This window comes from Corylus avellana, chromosome ca10 (genome assembly GCF_901000735.1).
Source record: "Corylus avellana chromosome ca10, CavTom2PMs-1.0".
NCBI lineage: Eukaryota > Viridiplantae > Streptophyta > Magnoliopsida > Fagales > Betulaceae > Corylus > Corylus avellana.
In genome coordinates, this window is record NC_081550.1 from 11,157,999 (window position 1) to 11,182,164 (window position 24,166).

Genomic DNA, 24,166 nt, shown 5'->3' on the forward strand with positions numbered 1-24,166 from the left:
GTCTAGCGGGTAAATAAAATTACATCAGAAAACTTAATAGTAAAAGTAAATACTGTAGTGTCGGCAGGCACTGTAGTATCACTGTGCCATGATGACCTAGCAGACTTCAATGAACGGTAAATGGTGCCCGAGGGCAAATGAACTGTAACTGACAAATGCCAATGGTGCCACGGAGGGTAAATGAACTGTCAATGGTGCCACGGAGGGCAATATATATATAAAATAAAAATTATTCTTTTAACTATCTCCATGCATGAATCTACCATTGAATTTTAGTAAAAAAAAAAAAAAAAGTTAAAAGAATGATGTGTAGTATGCCTCTATTTTTTTTAGGTGACGATTCAACTCATGCTACATCAGTCGATGTGATAAAATGAATACAAATAATAGGTATATTCAATTCATAAACTTGTATTTTTATTCTTAACCTAAGAATAAGAGTAATGCTATTTAGTAAATTATTCTTATAACAATGATTTGTTTAAGAGTTAGTTGAGATTGAGATTGTCACATCAGCGTTGTCAATAAAATTGTAGTTTCTAGCATTGCTCTAAATATATTGATATGATATTCAAATGTGATAAATTCATATATATATATATATATATATATAGTTCAAGAATTTTTATTTTAAATGGTGTAAATTTCATTATAAATATGAGTAGATTGTATTGTCCCATCATTCCAGTAACTACTTAGATTAGGTGTTTGATAAAGTGCAAAGATCGGCTTGAAAAACTAACCTTCCTTTTTGTATTCTCCTTTCAGTGTCTTTTCTTCATCTTGAGACTTTAATTCAAATTTTAACACAAACGGACAAGAGACAGAGAGAAAGGTAACGGTCGTTTCTTGCTCAAATTCAACTTCCCATTGCCGTAAACTTTTTAATCCCACTTAAACCTTTTCTTTTCTCTTTCCTAATCTCTCTCTCACAGTCTCTCTCTCTCTCTCTCTCTCTGCATTAGACAGTTTCTACTCCACCTTTCTTCCAGCCTTATCAGCCAAGTCTGTTGGCAGCAATCACCATAAATTTATTCATCCAAAAAGAAAAGCAAAAAAAAAAAAAAAAAAGTCAGTATAAATCCCCGGCCAATGGAGACTAATTTTGGATACAGAGCAATGGCATTATCATCATCATCATTCTCTCCCTCTATTTTCTTGCTTCTTCTCAGCAGTTTGCCATTAATCTTCTCTGCAACATATCCCAACAACCACCTTCACCTATCTTCAACTGCCTCTTTCCCCAAGCTGCAAGCAGAAAAGCTTATCAGAGACCTCAACTTGTTCCCCAAGGAACCCTTCAACTCTGCGGCCCCTGACCCTTCATTTCTGGCCCCCAAGATTGTTGAGAAGCGTTTTAATTTCCCTCATCTCGATTACTCTGGCCCTTCATCTGAAGAACTTGGCCACCATGCTGGTTACTATCGTCTTCCTCATTCTAAAGCCGCAAGGTATGCCTGTAATTGTTCACCATATTCCATATGTACTATTTAGATGATGGTTCCTTGGAAGAGCTTCTTAATTAAAGAAGTTCATCTGTTTTTTTTTTTTTTTTTTAATGGAAAAATATATTTTACCCTCAAACTAGCATAATGGAGGGGAACCGATTAGGTTACCCACTTTTTATAATAATGAGGACAATTTTGTCCCACTTTTAAAATTATTGGCCTAACTAGATCCGTGAGAGGATCCTATTCACATTTTCATTTACACCTTAAATTGTTGACCATGCATCAAATTAGAATAATTTTCTCCCGAAATTACCCTTGAAGTTATTAAAAAAGCCATTTTCTAAAAATAAAAATAAAAAAATCGAAGAGGCGAATATGAAAAGGGTCACCTTATTATAGGATTTTCAGTTTTTTATTTTATTTTATTTTATTTTTTTTAATAACTTTAAGGCTATTTTGGAGAGAAAAATTTAAAAGTATCTAATTTGACATGCCCGATGTCGGTTTTTAAAGTTTGGAAGAATAAAATATGAAATGTGATAGTAGTTTTTTGGGACTAAACTATATATATATATATATATATATGGTTTTAAGCTATTGTTTTTGGGAAAAGTTGTAAAATTATCTCCCTCGATGATTATTTGCAGAATGTTCTACTTGTTCTTTGAATCAAGGAACAGAAAGAACGACCCAGTTGTGATATGGCTGACTGGAGGGCCAGGGTGTAGCAGCGAGCTGGCGGTGTTCTATGAAAATGGTCCTTTTCAAATTGCAAAAAACTTGTCTCTTGTATGGAACAACTATGGCTGGGACAAGGTAGTAATAATAATAAATAGTAATTATTTAATTCATAAATACTCTCCTTTGCTTGTGACAAGAACCTCGTACCATGAAATTAATGTTTCATTGATAGATTTACTGAAGTAAACTGCTACCTTTTTAATGCAAACTCTAATAGATTATTTATTCTACTATTTTACCGTGGTTTGGCAGACATCGAACCTTATCTTTGTTGATCAGCCTGTTGGAACCGGTTTTAGCTATACTAGTGATGACGAAGATCTTCGGCATGATGAAGGGGGCGTGAGCAATGACTTGTATGACTTTTTGCAGGTCTCTTTGCTTCTGCAGCTAATCTTCTTCAAATTTCTATACACAAGAAAAAAAAAAAAAAAACAAAACAGAACAAAAAACCAAAATCATGCTTAATATGATTGAGAGGATTCTGACTTCTGAGCTTAATTTTGTTCATAATTCTGTCAGGCATTTTTCGCAGAGCATCCTCAGTTTGCCAAAAATGATTTCTACATAACTGGAGAATCATACGCTGGACACTACATTCCAGCATTTGCTTCTCGGGTTCATCAGGGAAACAAAGCAAAGGAAGGAATTCATATCAATCTAAAGGTATCCATATCCATCTCTCAGATTTAACCTGACCCGAATAAATTTGTTGGTTTGTTCTTGATTTTTGCCTTATAATTGGATGTTTAACAGGGATTTGCCATTGGTAATGGGCTGACGAATCCTGAAATCCAGTACCAAGCATACACTGATTATGCATTGGATATGGGGATAATTAAGAAATCTGATTACGATAAGATTAACAAGTTGCTTCCACAGTGTGCTCAGGCGATTAAAAAATGTGGTAATTCTTCTAATTCGTATATTCTTTGTATATTATTTGTATATTCAAACATCATATGACTCTGCTAGCATTGTCAGGTAGTGAAGGTGGAGGTGATTGTGTGGATTCGTACGTTGTTTGCAATAACATATTCAACCAGATCATGAACATCGCGGGTGATATAAATGTAAGAGAGCACAAAACACCAAATGTCATTTCATAATTCATGAGAGAGCAAAAACGCAATTTCAACTTTGATGAGAAATTTTGTTTAATCTTTGATCTGCCTGCAGTACTATGATATTAGAAAGAAATGCGAGGGAGATTTGTGTTATGACTTCTCCAACATGGAGACATTCCTGAACCAGAAGACGGTGAGGGACTCTCTAGGAGTTGGGGACATAGAATTTGTTTCATGCAGTAGCCAGGTATATGAAGCCATGCTTGTGGATTGGATGAAGAATCTTGAAGTGGGTATTCCTGCTCTTCTGGAGGATGGAATCAAGCTTCTTGTGTATGCTGGGGAGTATGATCTCATTTGCAACTGGCTCGGTAAGCCTCTACATAACTTATTTACTTGACGATATAACTTTTCTGTAAACTGGGTAGTAGAAATTCCTCCGACCCCGTCTCTAAAAATGATGAGCTTGTACTCTTGGTTTGTCTCTCTTTTTGGCAGGGAATTCAAGGTGGGTTCATGCCATGGAATGGTCTGGACAGAAACAGTTCGGGGCATCTGCAACCGTTCCATTTTTAGTTGACGGTGCAGAAGCAGGATTGCTAAACAGCCATGGTCCTCTCAGTTTCCTCAAGGTCTCTCTCTCTCACTCTCTCTCTCTCTCTTTCTGTCTCTATTGTATTCTAACGTAAGCAACTCTGGTCCTAACAATATGCAGGTCCATGATGCTGGTCATATGGTTCCAATGGATCAGCCGAAAGCTTCATTAGAGATGCTCATGAGCTGGATGCAAGGGAAACTTGCCATGACTGAGACAAAAGAAAGGGTTGCTCCACAGTGATGGCCTCTGTGAAGCCAACATCCTCTTCTTTAGCAAATGTCTAAATTATTTCAAATTTATGGATTTCAGAAATAATTACAATATGTTTGTCCTCCAGTGATCTCAAAGGGCTTGTTTTCAAATACTCCTGAAAGATTTTCTCCCTCAAATGGAGTCCAATGAACGATGGTTCCACAAATATAAATATACAGTGAATACATGTTTACCATCATATGATATTCAATTCTTCTACCATAACCATCATACACTGTAATATGACAAACTGCATAATAGGCCTGGATATAAAATGAGAGCTTGGAAATTCCAGCATCATTAGAAAATTTTAGTAATAATTGATCTAATTATTAGGAAACAGTGGATGATGTTAGGAGATGGAACCTGAATTTGGAAGATCTGCTTCCACAAACTATTCCATTGGGAAATTACAGGAGCCTTCTGGGTAGAGTACTGAAAGTTGGATACATAACTGAAGAGAACTGTTAAGAACCAACTCGTTCACCATACAATTCCCTTAAAGACTGAATTGCAGGGAGAAATCCAGATCTCAAAGGAACCACCGATGCAACTCGCAGATGTTGTGCATTGCCACCCTTTGATTTGGACAGTGTCATTCTGAACATCTCTCCCTCCAGAACTCTATTAGCAGAAACCGCTGCACAAAAGTCCAAAAGATCAGGACATTGGGTCATATACAGAGCACCCCAATTACCAAATTTTCTGAGACACAAGAATTAATATTTCACAACTAAAACTTTAGTTGCCATATTCTAAGCATTAAGTAGGTTAAGATGTAAGGAAAAACACTCTCCCCCAAAACAGACTCCTCCCTTTGAAACCCCCATCAAGAAGATGGGAGGGAGGGAGAGAGAGGCTTCTCTCTCCCTCCCTCCCTGCCCCTCTCTTCCTCTTCTACCTTCTCTTCTCTCTTTTCTTCTTTTCATGTGGACTATGAGATTACTCCGCTTATTGGCTTATTATTTAAGTCACATCCCCACCTTCTTTCTCAATAAAGCGGGAACAGTTCTCTCTTTTGTCTGAAGTTGCCGCAAAGAATGCTCTTTTGTCCAAAGATGCGAAAAAAGTGATCTTCATGAACCATTTCATCACAATCATTGTCAGTACACCCTGTTTTTGGTGGTCCATTCATTGGACTACATTACATACCACCGCCATCAAGGTGACCCGAATCTGTTTGGATCCCTTAGTTTTATTTGTACTCTTAATTTCATGCATTATAATGACTGTTTTTGAGGTGTTTGTTGGGGTTCCCTCCCCATTCTTTTGTAGTGTTATTTTGTTTTAATGTAATGGTTATATCGCTAAAAAAAAAAATCTTCTAAGACAGGAATATGCTAACGAGGTTAAAGTCATTGGAACTATCATGCAAGACTTCTGCGACTGATGCCTCACGGAGCAATTTGCTTGAATATGAATGTAAACTATGATGAATGGGGAAACAACAAAATTGTCCCAGACATCACAACTAAGTAGAATAGTGATATATCTAAGCACTAAGCTTCAAAAGCATAAATATCTTTTCTTTCACCGCATCTCCTCACCAGTCAAACAGAGGGTAAAAAGTTCCATTAGATTGACAAAAAACAAAAAAAGAAGGAAACGGAATACCGAATATGGAAAGCTCAAACAAGAAAACAGAATAAAGGACTTATGTTTCAGCATGATTTCCTATCATCAAATCAACCATATATCAGACAAAACCATTCAAGCGGCTACTTGTTAGTATGACTGTAAAGACGGGCAGTTATTAACCATTAATCATCCGTAACCGCTAACCGCTTAGAGCAATGCAGTGCAGTTAGCACTTAGCAATGGTAGGGTAGGCGGAACCACCTATCCTTATATATATAATCACAAAATGACGTCATTTTGGTATAGGGTTTCATACCAAAATATTAAAACAGGCCCAAAACAATCGAAAAACAGTGCCCCAAACACCCATACTTGACAAGCAGTTACCATGTTGCCGCTAACCGTTTAGGCGGTGTGGTTAATGGTTACTCAAAACGGCTAATTGCCTAAGAGCATTTTCAATGGAAGAGCCAAATGTTACTTTTATCTAAAATGACTCTTCAAATGTTTAAAAAACCTCTTACATTAGATTAGCCAAAAGAAAATATAAAATAGATATTTGATTGCAAGAGCTAAAAAAAAAGCTAAATGTAGCAGCATTATTAAAGGGAGCCATTTTATTTTTTATTGTTTCTTTCACCTGTTTTCTCTTTTTTTCAAATATTTTCCTACTTTTTCTCTGCATATTCTCTTTTTCCCGAAACTTTTCCTATTTTTTCTCTTACATGTCCTCTTTTTTCCAAAATTTTTCTCACTTTTAATAATATTTAAATGATATAATAAAAATATAGCTAATCGGATGTGAATGCATTTAAAAATTCATTAGCTAAACTAGATAAAAGTGAGTTTTAAAAAGTCATTTTGCATAAAAATTTGGCTCCTCTATTGAGAATGCTCTAAGGCGGGGCAATTAGCGGTTAAAGACAAGAACAGCTAACCTCCGCCGCCTGTACAGCCCTACTTCCTAGAGAAATTATTTCACTTCACCTTAAAAATGCTTCCTTACACACAATAACCCAAAATCTTAATCAAAATGATTAATGCGTTGATGATAAAAGTTTCATTAGGAATGGAGGTTACCAGCAAAAGGATGAAGCTTGGCGAAGTCAAAGAACTCATCAGCAGAGCACCCAAAGAGAACTTTAGCTGCCCTATCAAAGCATATCACCGTGAATACCTTTGTATCTGATGCTATTGATATCTACCAAACCAAACCAACAAAACCCAGATATTAAAAAAGGCAAAATAGGAAGCCCATTTCCCCATTTCCAGTTCCAGAGGCCCCCATTCCTACTAACTGAAATCTTCCCCCAAATTTTCTCTGGAAAATACTTTCTCTGGAACAAACTGGAATTTCTTTCGGTGGGAGGGGAGGGGCGGGGTTACTTACCAAGACGCGGAAGAGGCGTTTGGAACCGGTGGAGGCTGAGTTGAAAGCGTTGAAATTGCAGAATTTGCAGAAAGAAGTGGGATTGTCAGGGAGAGTCCTCTCGCAGACCGAGCAGACCCTGTAGCAGAAGCTGGTGTGGTCTATCGCTAGCACTGTACACATTAGTGCTGTGGGTTTGTCACCTTCCATTGCTTCTTTAAGTGTTTCTTGACCAGCGCCCCAGGCGTTTGTCAAAGTTCTCAGTCTCACTCAACAGCGTGCAAGCAGTCCCTCCGTCTCTATAAATGCTGCATGGAAACCCGAAAAAGGCCCGGCGAAAAAGTGTCTTTTTATTTTATTTATTTTTATTTATTTAAAAAAAATTATAAAAATGTTTTCGAAAAGTTTAAGAAACATATCCTATATTTTTTCCTTTCACAAAAAAAAAAAAAAAAAAAAAATCTATATTTTCGAGAGTTTTGACCATTCAAAGCTTATTTGCAGATTAGCTCAAAAAAATGGAGTTCAGAGGGTTTGCCCATAAGCAGATTAGCTGGTAAAGCTGTTCGTCGTCAATCGTATTCCCTTTATGTGCATCTCTTTTTTCTTGTACATTATGTTTTCGTTGTTAATTTGGTTTCTAAAAGTTTGTTTTTACCGTATGGGTAATATTTCTGGAGGAGACGGGGTATGATGCACTGGTGCGAGCCTTGGGTTGGATCATGAATAAAAATTGCAGCATATTCTGTGATCCCTAACACTGTGTGTGCCGCACTTGTTTTTTTTCTAAATGATCGACGAATGCAATTTTTTACTTTTATGTGGTTTTATAGTATTCTTAGATGTTTGAATTTAATAAATTATAGAACAAGAATGATGCAAAGCGATCCCTTGCCTTATTTTCACTGTAAGGATAAGGATCGGTTCTTTAAATTTTTTCTTGAAGATAGAAGTAGAGGCTCTGTAGAATGTGAAAGGAAAAAATCACTGTTGTTGGAAATTGATGTGTTGGGCTGTGTTAGTTTAGTAATTAGCTCAAGGGTCAAAAAAGAATCGCGCAAGTAAAGTACAACTTGTAATGCGAGTAAAGTGCCTGCTTCTTCTTTACTCTGAAAAAGCTGTAGAGAATGTTGTATGCCAGATTCTTTTAGCTCCTGTAAGCTTCTCTTTATGTGGGTATGCATCTTTTTGTGTGATTGTGCATGCATGATCATGTGTATGGGATGTTAGCGAAAATGGTGCAAATCTCGAGTGCTAAATATCGTGCCAAGCTGGAAGTGATTTTGCAATGCATTGAATTTTCAAGTTTCTACTCCATTTTGTGGTATCTGTGGAGCAGTAGCTTTTTATTCTCATGTTATGTTTAGTCTTCTATGTTAAGGTTGTAGCATTCTTTATTGTTTTGACATGAGTATTTGTGTTGTACACACTTGCACATGCATATACATTTGTTTTGAGGGTTAGTTTTCTTAGGAAAACAAATTTATCGCTAGCAAATAGAGGCCTAGAAGGCTAAAGCCAAAGGTTAGCATAACATATATACTCAAAGCAAAAATCCTGACAACAATTGAAATAAGATGAGCACAAAATCTTAATATTGCATCTCTATACTCCATGCATGAGCACTATCACTGAGTACAGAACTTCTACTCACAACATTATAACTTGCAACTTTAATCTAACACCTCTACTTACGCAATAGATGTACATTTGAAATAATAATTTGTCAGCGGTCTGCATTTCTCTACCTTAATTAACCTGCCCCCAACCTCTCTCTCTGTCTCTCTCTCTGTCCTCATATTGCAGTAAATGAGCTCAAATCAAGCTGTTACTTTAGCTGGGATTTAAGGCTTCTTGAATCAAGTCCGATATAAAGCTTTCACTTCGCTTCAGGAACTGCAATCAAATGGAGCCTGACAGGTGCTTTACATCCTTAGTTTTTAGAATATTTTCAACTTTCTCATGGTCAAGGTTTAACTAATTCTATTATTACATTGCAATTAGTAATTTATGTGCTTTAGAAGATGATCTACTTTGTCATTGCCCCCCCCCCCCACAAAAAAAAAAAAAAAAAAAGTGGGGCAGCAGTCCTTTAGATATAAATTAAAGTCTTATCCAACCATTTCCTCCAATTTTCTGCCTCAGATTAAACTTTATATATTCCAGAGAAGTCTTAAATCTGATTTTGTTAAGAATAGAGTGTTGTTTAAAGTTCTTCAGCAATTGAACTGTTAGATTCTTACTTTGTCTTTGTGTTAAATATTTATGTTAAAAATTACATGTACTAGAGCTTTTTGGTTCTAACATGTAGGACGTATGATGAAAAACTGCTTCTCAAATTTGAAGGATGAATTACTTGGACATTTTCTCCTATATTGCTTTCTCTAAAACCATTAATCATACATTTAAGGCTGACCTGTGAGTAATCGTTGGTATTGGTTGGGCAGGGTGGGGGGGCAATTTTTTAACCTTCAACTTTGGCTTGGTTTATATTTGGTCCTTAAGGAATTATGAGCCTTTAACATTGCAATAGTTTGTAAACCAACCTCGCTTTGAACATTTAGTGTGACCTTTTTCATTTAAATGGATGTGGAAAATGCTTTATTTCTCAGTATCAATATGTCCGGTCAAGATCCTATATATACACTTACTAGAGGCTCTTGAATTTTTTTCCTTCACGGTTGAGATGATTCATTAAACTTTGACTTTTTTCTAATTTTGACATGTCAGATGTATTTCCATGACTTATATTCTAAAAAGAGATGTATTTGCATGAGTTAACTTGGTTCTTTAATAATTTATTACTAAAAGGATCTGTTGTACTTAGAAAATCAAATTCAACATGTATTGTTCTGCATCTTTTGTCTATATTATGGGTGAGTGGCTCACCTCCAATTTAAATATGTTTTAATGGAGTGCCAAGTCCAAAAAATTTGTTAAGCAATGCTGTCAGTGTAAGTAGCATCTTCTTCCATCTCTCATTGATGCAAAAACTTCATATAGCTATCTAGATTTACACAAATCAATAATCTGAATAGGAGAAAATAATCTAATTTATGCTCAAAACAATGGGACAAAACTCGATGAATTTTAAGAGAGTATAACTGTATAACAGAACAAATGGGTAGATAATGCAGTCCTGCTGCCTCAAGTAATAAAGTGAAGAAAATAATTGAAAGAACAAAGAACAGTTTCTTGGCTATTTTTTTGGCTTCCAAACACAAATGTAAAACCCAAAAGTATACAGATGAGTAGTTTCCATTTTATTTCATATTTTAATGTTCAACAGAGGAAAGTTATCCATGGAGAGAGGAAACAGAGGAAAAAATTTATGATGCCTAGAAGGAAAAATATGCAAATCAAGATCACATGACAATTGATTTGACTGATTATGGTGTATTGGATAAACAACCGAGCAAAGCAAAACTAATAGTACCTTGTTCTTCCAGAAAGCGTAAATTAGTAAGCAAATAGGAGTTTCGAGGTTTCTCATAAGCATCATTTGGTGCTCGTGAGAAAATAGAGGAAATTTGAAAGGGAACTAGAGAGTGAGAGAGAGAAAGAGACTGAGCACCAAAGAAACATTTTAACAAACATCTTATACACAACATTTCTAAAAATTATTTAATTTCTTTTCTACCACAAACTGGCAAACATCACTTGGATTGAGTGGATCCAATCTTTCACATACAAACTCAAATTAGAAAATCTCAGAAAAGAAGAAAAAAAAAAGTACAGGTTAGTAGATCCAGCTTCTTCTTGGCCTTTATCATCTCCATCATAGCATGTTTGGCCAAGATCTGCATTTTGCTCAAAACATTTCTCAAAATCTCTTTTACAAACTAAACAAAGAGTGTTTGAGAAATATTTTGAGAAAAACCCAGTATAAACGGGAAGGACGGCCAGCCTCTGCTTTGCTGTCAAGGATTTGGAAGTGGTTTTTGTTTGATTGAAGGAGGTGAGCATGGGAGGAAGGAGATGGTGTCATAGGAGAAGATGCTACATAGCGTTAACAGGCATTGTTTAATAGAATTTGATGGTTATTAATATATTATAAATGTCCTTTTATGTATCGTTAGATTTCGCATGTGTTGAGGTGTCTTAAATCCATGGTCAAATGGGAGCAAATGGGAGATATTTAGATTGGCAGTGAGCTGCTCCCTTATTATAGGGCCTTCTTGGGTTTGAATCCCATTCTCCATGTTGGATCGCAACAATTCTTTCCATATCTTTAGACCATATTTTAGTTAATTTTGGATTGAATTTTATATTGCACTTTTAACATGATGAGATACTGCAACATGTACTACTTCTAAGTGATAGTCTAGTGATAATTGATACTATGTTTACACACGTAACTTTTCTTGTGGATTGTTATGAACTCATGTGACAATACGAGGTTGATGTTGTATTCCTTATTTTTGTTTAATGTCTCATCAAAAAATGGTTTTTTTTTTTTTATATATTATACCATTTTCTTTATCAGGTTAAATTCTCCAACTACTTTCTCAATGAATCTCGAGATTTTAGGCCATGAATTGCAATTTTATCAGGTATGCCTTGTTTTATGCAGTTATTTGATGTGTAGACTTTTTTCATTTTCTTTTCATTTTTTATTTTTTTAATTACTGCAATTGTTTGCCTGTTGAAAATTGAATAATACATCTTTAAAGAAATGGTACCAATTCACCACATGATGGATGACTTGTCTTGGTAGAGAGAATAATCCACCTTTGTTAATTTGCCTTGCAAGGGAAGATTCTAACGTAGTGATGTAATCCAAATTACACGTGGCTTCATGGAGGACCTTGAGCGAAGAGGAGAGTGGTTAAGTATGAACATGTGATTATGCATGTGGTAGAAACCGCATGTGCCTCTCGCTTGATGATCGCTCGAGCGAGATAGCAGTAGGAATTTTGCACGATCTTTGCCCGAAGGTTGCTTGAGCGAGATGTTATAGATGACAGAAAGTTTGCGCAATTTTTGCCCGATCCTGGGTTGAGTGAGAATGCGACTAATCGTGGGACAAAAATCTTGCGTGACACTCGTGGCTCAAGCAAGATGCATTTACTTTTAATAAAGGATAATTTGGCCAACTATTAATCTTGTTACTCCGTTTTTATCAATAAAAATACTCTTGAAAGAGTTTTCTCTATTTTCCTATAATCCTAGAAGATATCTAGGCTTTTATAGAAAAGTTGTAAGTCTAGTGTTCGTAGATTCAGCTTCCCACACACTATGTTGCATCAGTTTGTAACAAAGCCTAGCTATTTTCCTAACATGGCGCTAAAAGAAGGACGTGGAGGAAGGCCTGCAACTATTGGCAATGTGTATGAACGCAATGTGGTGGCACGTGATGAGAAACTAGAGGCACTTTTGGTGCGAATGAATTGGCGATTTGAGCAGTTTGGTGATCAATTTAATGCATTGGCTGATCAGCTTGCCACCTTAGCCATTGCTAACGGACATCACTGTCAACCATTTGCAGAGGAGCATGACAAGGATAGCGTCGGTAGTGAGCCCATCAATCATTTGTGCAGCGTGGAGCGAGGAGGGAGCATCCCTTGATGCCAAACAACGCTAGCAGGTGGGAGGCGGGTTTCAAGCTTGACATACTGGAGTTCCAAGGTTGTTTACAGGCCAAAGATTTCCTAGATAGGGTTGCCACTGTGGAGATCTTGGATTTGAAGGAGATACCTGATGATAGGCGAGTGCTGGTAGCTACCAAGTTTAGAGGGCAAGAAACTGGGTGGTGGAAGTAGTTGAAGCAAAGCAGAGTCAATCAAGGCAAGTCGAAGATCAAAAGTTGGGAGAAACTGTTGAAGCACGTGAGAGCAGCATTCTTGCCCCATAACTACATGAGGACAATGTACTAGTAATTCCAGAAACTTTGACAGGGGACACACTTTGTGGATGACTACACTGGAGTTCTATAGGCTAGTGGCACAGGTTGATCTTGCTAAATCAGATGATGATTTGGTTTCAAGGTACATTGGAGGTATGAGACAACAGTTTCAAGATTTTTTTAATTTCTTTAATCCTGTTAACGTATCTGAAGCCCATCAAAGGGCTTTGCACTTAGAGAAGACCTTAGCCAAGAAGTCGTTGGGTATAGTATGAGACAACAGTTTCAAGATTTTTTTAATTTCTTTAATCCTGTTAATGTATCTGAAGCCCATCAAAGGGCTTTGCACTTAGAGAAGACCTTAGCCAAGAAGTCGTTGGGTATAGTAGGAGGAAACAATGGGGGTAGTAGTCACACAAACCCCATACCCCCAATCATGATGTGGTTCTGCCACCTGCACAAATTAGAGGGCAAATGTGTAGCCTAGTAAGGCTGATTCAACAAGCGCTTCACCACGGTGTTTCAAATGTGGTGAAGTGGGTCATAAGATGGCTAGTTGTAGGAAGGGTGACAACTATGGTAAGGAGTTATTTATTGACTCCGCAGAACTTGTAGATGATAATCTGGTTGACATTCAACAAGGGCTTACATATGATGTTGGGAAAGAATGTGAGGAGTATGTCCAGGGTAATGTGTGTCCTTTGTTAGTAGTGAGGGCAGTGTGCTTTACACCCCGTATATCTGAGGGGGAGGACTGGTGTCGCAATAATACTTTTTAGTCCAATTGTATTATAAGGGGTAAGGTATGTAGACTTTGTGTTGGATTTAGGGAGTTGTGAGAATATAATTGCTGAATAGATTCAAAAATTGGGGTTGGAGACAGAGAAATACCCTAGTCCCTACAAGTTGGCTAGGATCACGAAAGGAAACCAAGTAACTGTTTCTAAACATTGCTCGGTGTCCTTTCTTGGGTCTAAATATAGGGATAACATGTGTGATGTGCTCACTATGGATGCTTGTCACCTTCTATTGAGTAGGCCATGACAGTATGATAGAGCTACTCAACATGATGGGAAGAATAACACTTAACAGTTTTTATTTGATAAGGTTAATATAGTACTCCTACCGAAGGAGGTTGAGCCCAATCCCTCTAAAAGTGAAGGAAAAAATATCTTAGCAAGAAGAGAGTTCATCAATGAGATGTTGAAGTCAGTAGAGAAGCTGGAGAGGGAGCAGCATGAAGCAAATGAATTAAATGACCATACATGGAATCAAATTTCCATTGGAAAGGATTTTCTAGTACAGAGGATATAGAGCTTTTAGAAACAAACATTAGCTTGAGAACACAGAGAACTTGAGTGTTGAATTGTGCAAACTCTTGATGAATTGAAGATGGAATGTAAAGAATCAAAACTGATCAGAGACAATTCTGAGAAGGGAAAGGAAAGGCAGAGGGTCTAGTTATTTCAGATTCAGATGTCACATAAAGCTACAAGAGATCTGATCCCTTTCCATGGCGATTCATCAAATGACAATGCGAATTCAAGGGTGAACTCTCTCCAACCGAGAGAGGATGTAGTCCAAATTACATGTGGCTTCATGGAGGACCTTGAGCGAAGAGGATAGCTTTTGATGTGTGGACATGCGATTATGCAGAAGGCAAAAACCACGCGTGACTCTCACTTGAATGAGGTGGCCACAAGACTTTTCCGTGATCTTCGCTCGAGAGTTGCTCGAGCAAGATGTTACAAATGGCAAACATAAAGTTAGCGTGATGTTCGCTCGATCCTAGCTGGAGCGAGAATGTGACTAATGACTAGACAGAAATCTTGCACAACACTCGTGCAACATTGGCTCGAGCAAGATGCCTTTATTTTTAAGAAAGGATAATTTGGCAATTTACTTTTAGGGTTGAAATCCTAAACCTATTTAAGCATAACAAGGCTGGTTTGGCTGACCATTAGTGTTGTTATTCAGTTTTTATCAATGAATACTCTTGATAAGAGTTTCCTCTATATTCCTAGTGTTAAATCACTAGTTATCTCAAAAGCTTAAGCTAATAGGAAGATGTAATTTTAATCATTTAATCAATACTTTAACACTCCCCCTCACGTGTGGCTTAAACTTTCTTTTAATAAGTGAGGCCCAACACGTCGAATATTTAATTTAAATGGGGGTGATTTGACGAAGTCAAGGTTCGATTCTAGGACTTTTGACTCTGATACCATGAAGAAATTTGTAGGCCAAACTCATCTCATAAAACTAGTTCTATAGGGGAGGGGCTGCCTATTCCTTATAAACATGCCCAAAGTGTTGTTCACATGAAATGTGAGATTATTCCTCAACTCCTTCCTCACGTGCATGCAGTACTTTTCTTGGTCCTTATCATGGGGTAAGTAGTGTGGGCCTTATTCGTTCTATGGTAGGCTTTGATACTAGTGTTAGGTGGTTTTGGGTCTCTCTCAACCCCAAAAGTTAGCTCAAGATATGAGGCTTTCTCTCACACTTATAAACTGACCACCAGCCACCTTCCACAACTGATGTGAGATAACTCCAACAATCTCTCACTCACACATTGGGCCCTGAGTCGGAACAGAGACAACACGTTTCTCCCGTAGACTGTTGGGCCAAGACTTGTTGGTTGAACCTAGTCGTTGATTCCATATTAAACCACCACTTGTTCTAAAAGCTTAAGCTGATAGGAAGAGGTAAATTTCATCACTTAATCAATACTTTAACACTCCCCCTCACATGTGGGCTCAAACTCCCTTTTAATAGGTGAGATCCAGCACGTGGAATATTTAATTTAAATGGGGAGTAATTTAACGGAGTCAAAGTTCAATTCCAAGATCTTTGGCTCTGATACCATGTTAAATCACCAGTTGTCCCAAAAGCTTAAGCTAATAGAAAGATGCAATTTTAATCATTTAATCAATATTTTAACACCTATAATCCCAGAAGATTTCTAAGCTTTTGTAGCAGAGTTGTTAGTTTAATGTTCGCAGATTCTACTTCCCCCATGCTATGCTGCATCAAGTAGGCATTTTCCTTCTATTTGCAAGCATGGAGAACTAGTCAATTCAGTATATGTGAACAATAGTGAAGAATTTTCATTTTGCTGAATCCATTTTTGCTAGAGAGAAAAACTGTTACTTATTTGGAATTCTGGTTGAAAGCATGTTTTACCTGCATGTTTATCAATAATAATTACTACAGGCCTTTTCCAATTTTTGTTGCTTCAGTTACTAAATATAAAAGTCAAGGTCACTTTAGGAATATCAATTTTTGTACACGCATGTTAGTATTTCTTTATGTTGACTCTCTTGTATATCTCTTAATAACTTCTGTAACACTGACATAGCTTGTTATCATTGTGGTAGGATCCCAATTCCAAGCATTTAGGAACTACAGTTTGGGATGCATCACTTGTGTTTGTCAAATATCTGGTACAGTTTATTATCCCTTTTCATGATCTTGAAAAGTTGCTGCTACTTTTTTTTTCACATGTTTCTAGCTCTTTATAAGTTCATATATGATCTCTTTCTTAAATTTATATGAGCTACTTTACATGGGTGGGATTAAACTTTGCCAAGTTAATCAAGTTGTATGCAGTATAGGAAACTTCAATCATTCATCATCTTTAATTTTTTATTTTCATTTTTCCTTAATCTAGGGAAAAGACAAGGAGACAAGGTCGCTGAAAGATTAGAAAGCCTTAAAGTGATTATTACATGAGCTCCTGCTTAATGATTTCAAGCAAATTGCTATAGAATCTGATGACAATTGTACTGATCTGTCTAATGGAACATACTTTTGTGGTGGTTACTTCATTAAAAAGTTTTCAATAGTGTTTGGTCCTTGATACTGTACTCCATCCAGTCATATTCTTTGCTTCCTAAGGATTAACTACAATTAAATATTATATTTATTTAAAAGGGAAAGCCCATTCCCCCTGAAGCAGCCTCGTGTGGCTGATAGAGCAAACTCTTTTTATGTGGAGATGTGGTTCTATGGTAGAGTATTCTCATCTGGTTCTCCAAACTAGGGGTCTACTTTTACTCTTCCATTTAAATATATTTTTTTAAGGATTTATTTATTCTTTTGAGGAGAGAGAGCCAAACTTGTGAGGAGAGAGAATGTCAAACTTTTAATATTTTTGTATGATTTGAGTGGAGAGTGCACTCTACTAGTGGGAAGTACTATTCATGCTCCCTAAATTTTTTCCCAAAATAGGGAGCCCGTTGGAGAGTTAAAAATGAACATTTTAGCATTTTGGCTCCCTAAAGTAAGGATTTCCTCAAAATGGGGCGCCGAATGAGAATGCTCTTAGGCCTCTTTTCAAGCTGAGTGGGAGTTGGGATTTAATTTTTAGTTTTTCTGTTGGATTCAGTTTCTTCAAAGACATGCATTATAATCCTACTTTTCGTTTGTATGCGCATTTGTATGTTTGAATCTCTAAAGACCTTTTTTTTGTTTTTTCAGGAGAAAAATTGTAGAAAGGGAAGATTTTGCCCATCTAAACTTAAAGGAAAACGTGTTATTGAACTTGGAGCAGGTTGTGGAGTAGCTGGTTTTGGTGAGTTTCTATTTTTCTCTTGATTTTTATGTAGAATTAATCTATACAGTGGTTGTGCACTTTTTTCTGCTTGGACAGGATCTAGGTCATCCTGCTTTATAATGTAGGGTGCTGCTTTGCCTGATCTGGACTGGTCTTTTCAGGCATGGCTTTGCTGGGATGTGATGTAGTGGCAACGGACCAAGTTGAAGTTTTGCCATTGTTGATGAGGAATGTTGAACGTAATACTTCAAGGATCTTGCAGATGAATCCTGGTTCTGGTGTGCTCTGCAACATTTAAGCAAATAAATTGCTTATGCATATTGCAGTTTCAGTATAATGTCCTTTTGATGCTCATTGGAAGTGCCAACTTCTGTGCTAAGCTTTTACATTGAGTTTGACTATATTTTGCACTATGAATGGAGCAGTGATAACTATAACCACTTTTAGAATTGTTTGGCTGTCAATAGAGGATTAGAGGACTTCACTTAGAGCTACCTATGATTATCTTAGAGAGTTCTAATCGTACTACTTGTAACATAACTGAAACTTTATGTTCTTTGCAGATTCATTTGGTTCGATTCAGGTTGCAGAGTTAGACTGGGGAAACAAGGATCATATTAAGGCTGTTGATCCACCGTTTGACTATATCATTGGCACTGATGTTGTAAGTTTATGAAATGTTAGACATTTTTTGCATGGATAAAAAAGGAAGAACCATGTCATCTCCCTTATCCGTGGTCCCATATTAGGAAATGAATAAATTTTTAATTATTGTTTCATGTGTTTCATAACGATATGTTGGTAACACAAACATGTCTGTGAAATTGGGACTTTTCATGATCAAACTTGGTGTTGCGAGTGCTGTTTAATCCTTGTAATTCTTCGAGTGGAATGAACTGCGTGCTTTCTTCTGTACTTGAGTCCATTACCAAGTTTTAGTCCTACAAAAGTAAAATTCTGAGAGCAGGGATCAGATTACGCTCTTAACCTTTAACCTTTTTGCATGAACAGACAACTCCTGGATTAGACCCATGCACTTGTGTTATGACAGTTGGAGACCTTAGCTTTGCACCGCACTGTTGCCTCTTTTACCGGCCAAAAAAAAAAAAAAGAAAAAAAACAAAGTGCTGCTAGCTTGTGTAGTGGCTCTCTGTCCTCCTGCATCAAATGCAATAGTACTCTGATCTTTTGGGAAAAGCTCAATGTTAGATGAGACATTACCGAGGGATGACAATAATGTTTGTGGCCTCTAGGATGCAAGTTCTTTTCATCTAGATTAAGTTTTCTGGTGCCTCGATCATTCCCTTAGAAAATTGGAGGTCTCAGAGAATGAGGAGGGTAAAATATTCCACTCTTTTTTTCTTTTTTTTTCTCTTCTTTTGGCCAAAGAGACATAGTTAGTAGGGTTGGAAAATCAGTTTTATGTACAATTTTGTTTGCAGTTTGGGATGTGAAGCATTTTAATTAGTATAACAGAAATTAAGCAATATGATATTCACAAGTTTAAAGGATGTTTTCCGACAAGAAAAATATAATATTCACAAGTTTATCCAGCTTGACAGTTGGAGTAACTTTTCTGTCATATTTATGTAAGGTTGAACTAGACAAGAGATATGGAAAGGTTTTGAAGAGAAAGGATTTATTTACACATTTGACCAAATGCTTCTGTTTTACAGTTCTATGAGCTGTGGACATATATATTTTCGTGGAGAAGGATCTCTCCAGCATAGCACCCTGCTGCCATTTAAAATATTCCTTCGTTGCAGTCCGAATTTTGAGGCATACTAGTTATTTGTGTTAACTTTGCAATTTAGGTAACTTTAAAAGAATCAATTGTCACCCAAACTAAATTGATTTGTTACTTCTTCTAAGTTTTACTTGGTATGGGCCATGTAAGGCTTCCAACCTGCTACACTAAAGCAATTAAATCTTGGATGTGCTTGCTAATTGATCGAATTGCCTGTTTCTTAGCATTTCCTTTTTGTTGAATTGGACTCATTCATATACCATCTCTCTTATTGTTTTATGATGTGACTCTAATTAAAATTATTTCATTTGAGACAGTAAATTTCTAACTTCTTTGGATTTAAGGTTTACGCAGAGCACCTATTGGAACCGCTATTGCAAACAATATCTGCATTATCAGGACCTAAAACTACACTAATGGTATTGTATTTGGTAGTTATTTTAATTTGTTCCTCAAAAACATTATCAAAATTGATGCACTTATTTTAATTTCTAATTATTTTCATGAAGCTGGGTTATGAGATCCGTTCTATGAGCGTCCATGAGCAAATGCTTCAGATGTGGAAAAGAAACTTTAATGTAAAAGTTGTTCCACAATCTAAGGTATGTGTGATGTTTTGTGCAAACTTCTACTGTAAATGGTTTGGTCCATAGTCTATAGTTTATACCTTTTACATTTAATTTACAAGTGCCGGACATGATATCGGTCTCATACCTTAATAGATTTGGACCGCATAATGTTAGCCGTTACTTTTTGCTGTAGGAAATATTTTGAGAACATGCTATATCAGATGGTCATCATCTGATTATGGATTTTACTTCTTGCATTATCTGACCATGCACCATACGTCAGATATGATGCTTCAAAAACCATGCATCCGGTTTGAGTCCTGCGATAAGAAATGCTACCACTTCACTCATTGACTCATTTCTTGCAGATGGACCAGACATTCCAACATCCAAGTATTCAAATCTACATTATGGGATCAAAGCCTCCGGAAGGGAATATAGAGAACGCGGATCAGGGGAGTGGTCAGAAAATCGACAAGACCGAAATAAGTGAGAAGGGTGAGAACGTTGGGACAAGTAATGAGGAAAAGGTGGCTGATTCTGTTGCTGTGGCCAGCGAAGACTCCGAGCTATTGACAAAATCCCAGAACGAGAAACTCGATGATTTTGAAGTTCGACGATGTGGCTCGATGGCTGCTCGACTTCTGCGAGATGTCAAGATAGCCTAAATTTGCAGGGCCAGCCTTTTGTGATTTGTCTTTGGTACTGTCAAGAGAGCCTATATGGGGTGGGACATATGTGCAACAAGGATTTTTAGACATTTTTGTTGTGTCTTATTCTCAATGGCTTCCATGGAAGTTGGATGCGTCTTTCTGAAAATGCAGAATAGGCTGGATATACATGCCTCATCTCTCATCAATGAGGTGGCATCCCATGAAGAGACCTTCATTGATTTGCATTGATGAAGTTGTCCTGGTTACAGTTTTAGGCAAAGGTATGGAGTCTAAGGTTCCAGTTGATTAATGGAGGAAGAGATTGTGAAATGTTTTGGAGGTATTTTCAGTATGAGTTGCATGTGATGTGAATAGTATGGGGAATATGGTGAATCCTTTTTTTCTTTCTGAGCAACAACCTAATCTTTATCTGAGAATGCCACCTAGATTAAGGTTGTTTCCTTTCCAAAGAAATGCCCTAAAAACTTGATCAGCATGTTTAATCACTCAAACCTTTGGATAGAATTCAGCAGTTTCAATTTGCCTGCATGGGACTAACTTTTGGTTGCCCACTTCGAGTTCTGGCAACATCAATCTTTTGCATCGAGATCTTACAATCCAACTTCTTAAGCCAAGAAGCAATCGGAGAACACCCACGTAATAGGGAGGGACCCTATATTGAAACTAGAGATTTTCAAAAGCTCATCCTTAAAAATATGAAAAATGTTAAATAAACTTCAAGTTTACACTTTTTGACATGACAGTAAAAATTACTGTTAAATTTTTTTTATCACATCACACCAAGGTGAAAAAGTTACTATTAGCGCTTCCTGACTGGACGTTGTAGAGCGGTGCGGGTTTTAGTTTTGGAGTTCCTCATTATTTTCTTGTTTTCCTAACGTGGTAGTTTGGAGTGTACAAATGGAGTGATTCGCCAATAACCACAAATAATTGTTAACCGGATAACCACATAATCAGAAATATCAGCAATCGGATAACTACCTAGGATGGTTACGGTTATGAATTATAGACATTTAAAAATTTAGCAAATAACTGAGTAACGGGGGTAACTGGTTTTTTTAATATATATAATCATTTAAGTTCTTTAATGGTTTTTTTAATATATATAATCATTTAAGTTCTTTAATTATTTTTCCTTATCAACGATCAAAAACACTTTTAAAGACTATCATCAATGGATGCAAGTCTGCATTCTTGGTAGAAGAAAACTGGTTCAAGACCGATTACCACACTATTCTTCCGATTTACTTTCCTATGATGTTGGAACGGTGGATTCCATCTGCATCATTCATCACAAGGTGGAACGCAACTTTTACATGTTCTTGCAATACCGGCTTTGGAGGAAATCCCTATGTTCTTGGAGAATGTCATGGTAAGTTTTCGTAGCACTACTCTATTTATCTTTAATTCATCTTTTCTATTTCGTTTGTGTTAATTAAATAGTTCTATGAATTAACACAATTTTGATAAATTTGATGACATAATAAAATGTCATTTTGGTAGATCTCATTTTGAAATTTAGTTTGACAAAGGGATGCTTTGTATACTTAATTTCTCTTTTGTATTTGTTTTTCTTTTCTATTTTATATTTATCAAGTGTCTTACAAGTATTTTCTTCTTTTGGAATAAACAAATTTGAAGTTTTAGGGGTAATTACATTTTCCCCCATAAACTACAACGTTCTGTCAATTATACCTCCCCCATGAACTACCAAACTTACCTTCCGTCAGTCAACCTCATTAAATCGGATGGAATATTCTCTTTTAAACGTTAAATCTCATTAAAAGATAGAAATACCCTTAAATTAAAAAAAAAAAATTAAAACACAAAAAATATAAAACTCATAAATTAAAAAAAAAATTAAAAAAAAAAAGTTGGGGGCCACCACCCTTGGGGGAGGGGGTGCCCAACGAGCCACCCCTCAATTTTTTTTTTTAATTTATATATTTATATATTTAATATGTTTATTTATTTTTAATTAAGAATGACACGTATCATCATTCTATTGGTGATAACGTGATATACTAATGGAATCCGTCAATTATTTTAACGGAATTTGATTACATGGACTAAATTGTTATTTTGGTCTATCCCGATAATCTCTAAATTATTATTATTATTTGTTTGTATATATCACATAGATGGATTTTTAATTTAAAACAACTACATGGACAGATTTTGTATTTATATTTTTTTTTTTTAGTTTAAGTCTTTTTTAACTGTTTTTTAGTTTTTTATATTGACTTTTTTATTTTTATAAATTAATTTATAAATGTTTTTTTAATTTTAATATATTTCTATTTTTTGTTTAATTTTGATTTTTGATTTTTTTTTTATTGAAAATGGTATATATATATATATATATATATATATATATATATATATTTGTTAAAATTCAAGGGTATTATATGTAATTTTTGTTTATAAACTTACGGAATTTTGGTCATTTCAAATTTTTTAACGAGGTTGACAGACATAAGGGGTTTTTGAGAAGTAAATGATAGTCTAATGTGGTCGGACGGTAAGTTTGGCAGTTCATGGGGGTATATTGATTCATAGGGAAAAATGTAATTATCCCGAAATTTTATATTAAAGAAAGAAATAATAAAATTATTCATAAAAACCGATTAATAACCTATATATAACCAGTTTTCATTAACCACATAACTGCCAGTTTCAGTTAACTACAACCAACCTAATAATTAGGATTATTTAAAACTGAATAACCACCTAAATTGATTGCAATTGTAGTTACGAGGAAATAATCGCAACAGGTATACAACCCCTAGTGGCAGCATGTTGTGGGAGTAGTTGAGAGTACCCTAGCATGTCTTGTCCTAGTAACATTTTCTGCGTCTAGGCTCTGGCGATATTCTTGAGGTTTTTGTTTAATTCCATTTCTCTTCCTAAGCATTCGTGATAGAAATATATATATATATATCGGAAAACCAGCCCTCACTCTCTGTGTCTAAAGGGCTACATCCTAGTAGCAAGGCTTTAACAAAAAAAAAACAAAGACAAAGAAGAAAGTTTATGGTGATGGTCATTAAAGTCAATAATTTATCACATTTTAGCTCCAAAAATTGAAAAATTACGTATATATTCAAACATGAAACATTCTGCACCTACTCCAAGTCTGAAGTCTCCATATCTCTGATTCTGTGATTGGATTTAAACCTTCTCAACTGGGATCCAAATCATTCTCTTCCCTCAACCCAAATCCCATCATACATTTTTCTTAATGTTGGTTTATCTATTTGTCCACTCAATTTGCATGAGAGAGAGAGAGAGAGCCAAGCAGGTGCTTTTCAAAGAAGTGTGACATAACTCTATCAAACTTTATTCAACATCCCTCTAGGTACTAAAAAGTTTCATTAGTTAACCACATGGAATGCGAGAGAATTAGAAAAGCACAAGTTATTTTTTGCTTTGACTTGGACAGACCAAAGCCCGGTTGGATGCAGTCGGACATGCCAAATGCAGATGGAGTTGAATCAAACATATTAGAAGCATCGAGGTAGATTTACTAGTGAGGTGCATGGGGCACATTAGCTGTTGAGGTGAAGCAAATGAGATACACAAGTAAAAAATGGACATATAAAATTGATGGGAGCAATTAATCTGAAGCAAGCCTGTCTTACTGACTTCCCTCCTTAAACAACGCTAAGGTCTGATTGAAAGGAACAAAAGAAGAAACAAGGAAAACTGCACAACAGA

At 36.1% G+C, this 24,166-nt stretch overlaps 3 protein-coding genes across 5 annotated transcripts; 2 read left to right on the forward strand and 1 right to left on the reverse strand.

Moving 5' to 3' along the window:
• The first annotated feature begins 970 nt into the window (after positions 1-970).
• LOC132163207 (serine carboxypeptidase-like) lies at positions 971-4,189 on the forward strand. Of its 2 annotated transcripts, none has more exons than XM_059573411.1 (9): positions 971-1,451; positions 2,099-2,267; positions 2,445-2,564; positions 2,715-2,858; positions 2,949-3,096; positions 3,177-3,265; positions 3,372-3,630; positions 3,758-3,891; positions 3,975-4,189. In XM_059573411.1, the coding sequence occupies exons 1-9, from the start codon at positions 1,093-1,095 to the stop codon at positions 4,095-4,097; spliced, it is 1,545 nt and encodes a 514-aa protein (XP_059429394.1). In that variant the 5' UTR covers positions 971-1,092; the 3' UTR covers positions 4,098-4,189. The 2 variants fall into 2 exon arrangements, with proteins under 2 accessions (XP_059429394.1, XP_059429392.1); XM_059573409.1 differs by having other exon boundaries at positions 973-1,451; positions 2,949-3,099.
• An 86-nt stretch (positions 4,190-4,275) lies between these two features.
• Positions 4,276-7,279, reverse strand: LOC132163209 (uncharacterized). The gene is made up of 3 exons (XM_059573414.1): positions 7,078-7,279; positions 6,768-6,888; positions 4,276-4,749 (listed from the first exon to the last, which is right to left on the reverse strand). The coding sequence occupies exons 1-3, from the start codon at positions 7,264-7,266 to the stop codon at positions 4,577-4,579; spliced, it is 483 nt and encodes a 160-aa protein (XP_059429397.1). The 5' UTR covers positions 7,267-7,279; the 3' UTR covers positions 4,276-4,576.
• A 43-nt stretch (positions 7,280-7,322) lies between these two features.
• LOC132163208 (uncharacterized) lies at positions 7,323-20,832 on the forward strand. 2 transcript variants are annotated; one of them, XM_059573413.1, is made up of 11 exons: positions 7,323-7,398; positions 7,561-7,612; positions 8,863-8,976; positions 11,543-11,609; positions 16,282-16,347; positions 17,384-17,477; positions 17,621-17,737; positions 18,023-18,123; positions 19,551-19,625; positions 19,716-19,808; positions 20,144-20,832. In XM_059573413.1, exons 3-11 carry the CDS (start codon positions 8,963-8,965, stop codon positions 20,441-20,443), a joined length of 927 nt encoding a protein of 308 aa, XP_059429396.1. In that variant the 5' UTR covers positions 7,323-7,398; positions 7,561-7,612; positions 8,863-8,962; the 3' UTR covers positions 20,444-20,832. The 2 variants fall into 2 exon arrangements, with proteins under 2 accessions (XP_059429396.1, XP_059429395.1); XM_059573412.1 differs by lacking the exon at positions 7,323-7,398 and having other exon boundaries at positions 7,507-7,612.
• The last annotated feature ends 3,334 nt before the right edge of the window (positions 20,833-24,166 follow it).